Source organism: Myotis davidii, unplaced genomic scaffold (genome assembly GCF_000327345.1).
Source record: "Myotis davidii unplaced genomic scaffold, ASM32734v1 scaffold425, whole genome shotgun sequence".
Classification (NCBI taxonomy): Eukaryota; Metazoa; Chordata; class Mammalia; order Chiroptera; family Vespertilionidae; genus Myotis; species Myotis davidii.
The window spans coordinates 3,915,155-3,918,386 of record NW_006296413.1 but is presented as its reverse complement, the minus strand read 5'-3'; the positions used below and the strand labels follow the sequence as shown (position 1 = coordinate 3,918,386).

The following is a 3,232-nucleotide window of genomic DNA, read 5'->3' as shown; positions in this document are numbered from 1 at the left end:
GGCGCACGGGATGCTGAAGCTTTACTACGGCCTCTCGGAGGGGGAGGCGGCGGGGCGCCCCCCGGGGTCGGACCCCCTGGACCCGACAGACCTCAACGGGGCGCACTTCGACCCGGAAGTGTATCTGGACAAGGTAAGTGTATGTGGGGGGAACCAGGCCCCGATACAGTGCACCCCCAGAACATGCCGCCGACTCTGTTACGGAGGTGAAAGAAGCAGGGGTCGTGAAAGTAGCCGACCCTCGGCCAGGCAGCCGGCGCGAAGCTGGAGCCCGAGGGGGCGTGGGGAGTCTGGGGGGGTCTGAGCCCCCTGAGCTGACAGGCAGGTCGCGGGCGTGGCCTCGCCGCTCACAGCTCGGGGCTGAGCCTTGGGTGAAGCTGAGGATTTCAAAGGCTGACAAACCCAAATATGGTTCCCCAAACCTGTAACTCCTGAGCTGTGTCACTATAGGCGCCATTTCGGGTTCCTGACGGGGGTGGGGAAAGGGTGTTCTTGCACCGAAAGCTTCCAGTTCCGGTCAAGGGTTGGGGACACGAGAACCCTCTGACCTGAGCACTACACACCCCGTTTCCTCCAGCTGCGCAGAGAGTGCCCCCTGGCCCAGCTGATGGACAGCGAGACGGACATGGTGCGGCAGATCCGGGCCCTGGACAGCGACATGCAGACCCTGGTCTATGAGAACTACAACAAGTTCATCTCGGCCACAGGTGAGTCCCCCGGGGACACGCCCTCTCCATCCCACCTCCCCGGTTCCTCCCCTGAGAGCTGTCAGGGGGTTTAGAAGGAGGAGATCCAAATTCCAGCTGCTCTCAGAGTGTGATTGAGCCCGCAACCCAAGCATGTGCCCTTGACTGGAATCGAACCCGGGACCGTCTAGTCCACAGTCCAATGCTCTGTCCACTGAGCCAAACCAGCCAGGGCCAGAGTGTTGTTTTGAGCACCCCAGGGGAGGAAGGAGAAAATGAAGTTAATGAATCTGCTGTACTTGGAATACCTGGCACTAAGGATGCCTCAGTCAGGATTAGCTCCTTTCATTAGTGGTAGCTTTCTTCTCTGGTCCAGGTCTGTCTTGAGGATGGGCTTGCCTCTACCCTCCTTCCTTCCTTCTTTCCTTCATCCTGTCCTCAATTTCAAGAGAGGAAGGGAGAGGGATGGAAAGAGAAGCATTAATGGGAGAGGAACATCATCAGTCGGCTGCCTCCTGCATGGCTCCGACTGGGGAAACCAGGAATCGAAGCAGCAACCTGTTGGTTCCTGGATCAATGTTCAACCACTGACCCACACCGGCTGGGGCCCTTTCGTCTTTGTAATTAAGCAAAGAAACAGAAAGTGTGTGATATTAAGGGGCACAAAGATGCCCTGGCTGGCTAGCTGTGTTGGTCAGAGTGTCTCTCCAATATGCCTAGGTTGCATGGTCAATCCCTGTCAGGGTGGCACAGATGAGGCAGAGGCGAGAAGGTGGAAGTGAGGCGGTCAGAGAACAGAGAGTCAAGGATGTCCCCCAGGCTCATCGAAGGGGTGTTTGAGTCCACAAGGAGGTGACTGATCAGAACCGAGAGGCATGGAAGGAGGACACAGGGACAGTAACGGGGAGGGGGATCGTTTGATGGCATGGTCTTCAAAGAAGCAGGGGTCTTGTAGGGAGGAGGAGTGTGACTGTCTGGGAGCGTTAAGGGGCCAGGCCCTGAGGTGCCTGGGTGTGGGAGGAAGAACAGCCTCCTTGGTCAGGTTTCTGTCGGACAAAATGGAAAGACCCTTCTGAAAAGACCGACCATGTTCTGGAGGCAGGTAGAGGGTTTGGGAAGCCTGAAGGAGATAAAGGTGGACAAGTATTTATTGTCTCCTCAGTGCCAGGCAGTGCACTGGGCACGTTGGATGCCCCTGGGAAAGAGCAGACAGGTCTCTGCAGGTGCCCTGTGCCCTCCTTTGGCTCTGGGCGTCTCCCGGGGGCAGGAACTGTGAGCTGCCTCCCCACTGCCCCAGGGCTAGGGGCACACAAGGGGTGCTCGGAAAATACCTGCTGCGTTGACATGATACCCCTCCCCCACTTCCTGTGACCCAGCACCATTGCAGCCGCATCACGCCAAACGTCAGTGCGGCCCTCCGTGCCTCAGGGTGGTAGTGGGCTCAAGGCCTTTGGGAAGAGGGCGTGTGTGAGCGCCTGTGCTGTTCTCAGGCTGAGTGCTGCGCCTGTCACTGCGCCCCCCCCCACCTCCTTTTCCCTCTCCTGCGCCTTTGCCCTGGCAGACACCATTCGCAAGATGAAGAATGATTTCCGGAAGATGGAGGATGAGATGGACCGGCTGGCCACCAACATGGCTGTGATCACAGACTTCAGCGCGCGCATCAGTGCCACACTGCAGGACCGCCACGAGCGCATCACCAAGCTGGCAGGTGGGCGCTGCCCCAGAGAAGGTGCTAAAGTGGGCCGCCCTCGGGGCTTTGAGGCTGACACCACCTGCCCTCGCCCCCCAGGGGTCCACGCGCTGCTGCGGAAGCTGCAGTTCCTCTTCGAGCTGCCCTCGCGCCTCACCAAGTGCGTGGAGCTGGGCGCCTACGGGCAGGCAGTGCGTTACCAGGGCCGTGCGCGAGCTGTGCTGCAGCAGTACCAGCACCTGCCCTCGTTCCGTGCCATCCAGGATGACTGCCAGGTCATCACAGCTCGTCTGGCCCAGCAGCTACGGCAGCGCTTCAGGTGTGGCCTCTGGGCCCCCATCTTACCCTGCCCTGCACTTTCCCTTCTCCCCTAGCCCCACCCCAAATTCTGTCTTCTTGCTTTACCCTGCCATCTTCCTCCCGGTAGGGAGGGAGGCTCCGGTGCCCCTGAGCAGGCGGAATGCGTGGAGCTGCTGCTGGCCCTGGGCGAGCCCGCAGAGGAGCTGTGTGAGGAGTTCCTGGCACATGCCCGAGGGCGGCTGGAGGAAGAGCTGAAAAGCCTGGAGGCAGAGCTGGGGCCCTCCCCTCCTGCCCCTGACGTGTTAGAATTTACCGACCGCGGAGGCAGCGGCTTTGTGGGTGGCCTCTGCCAGGTGGCCACAGCCTACCAGGAGCTGTTTGCGGCCCAGGGCCCAGCAGGTGCGGAGAAGCTGGCGGCCTTTGCCCAGGAGCTGGGCGGCTGCTACTTTGCGCTGGTGGAGAGGCGGCTGGCGCAGGAGCAAGGTGGCAGTGACAACTCGCTGCTGGTGCGGGCACTGGACCGCTTCCACCGGCGCCTGCGAGCTCCGGGCGCTCT

The 3,232-nt window shown here is 60.7% G+C and overlaps 1 protein-coding gene across 1 annotated transcript in view; it reads left to right on the top strand.

The window, feature by feature from the left end:
• Positions 1–3,232, top strand: part of VPS51 (VPS51 GARP complex subunit) — a 13,631-nt gene that overhangs the window by 7,440 nt on the left and 2,959 nt on the right. The window contains exons 3-7 of the mRNA XM_006771713.2: positions 2–133; positions 578–707; positions 2,248–2,394; positions 2,476–2,695; positions 2,804–3,225. Coding sequence (XP_006771776.1) covers positions 2–133; positions 578–707; positions 2,248–2,394; positions 2,476–2,695; positions 2,804–3,225 — 1,051 coding nt within the window. The remainder of the gene's footprint in view (position 1; positions 134–577; positions 708–2,247; positions 2,395–2,475; positions 2,696–2,803; positions 3,226–3,232) is intronic.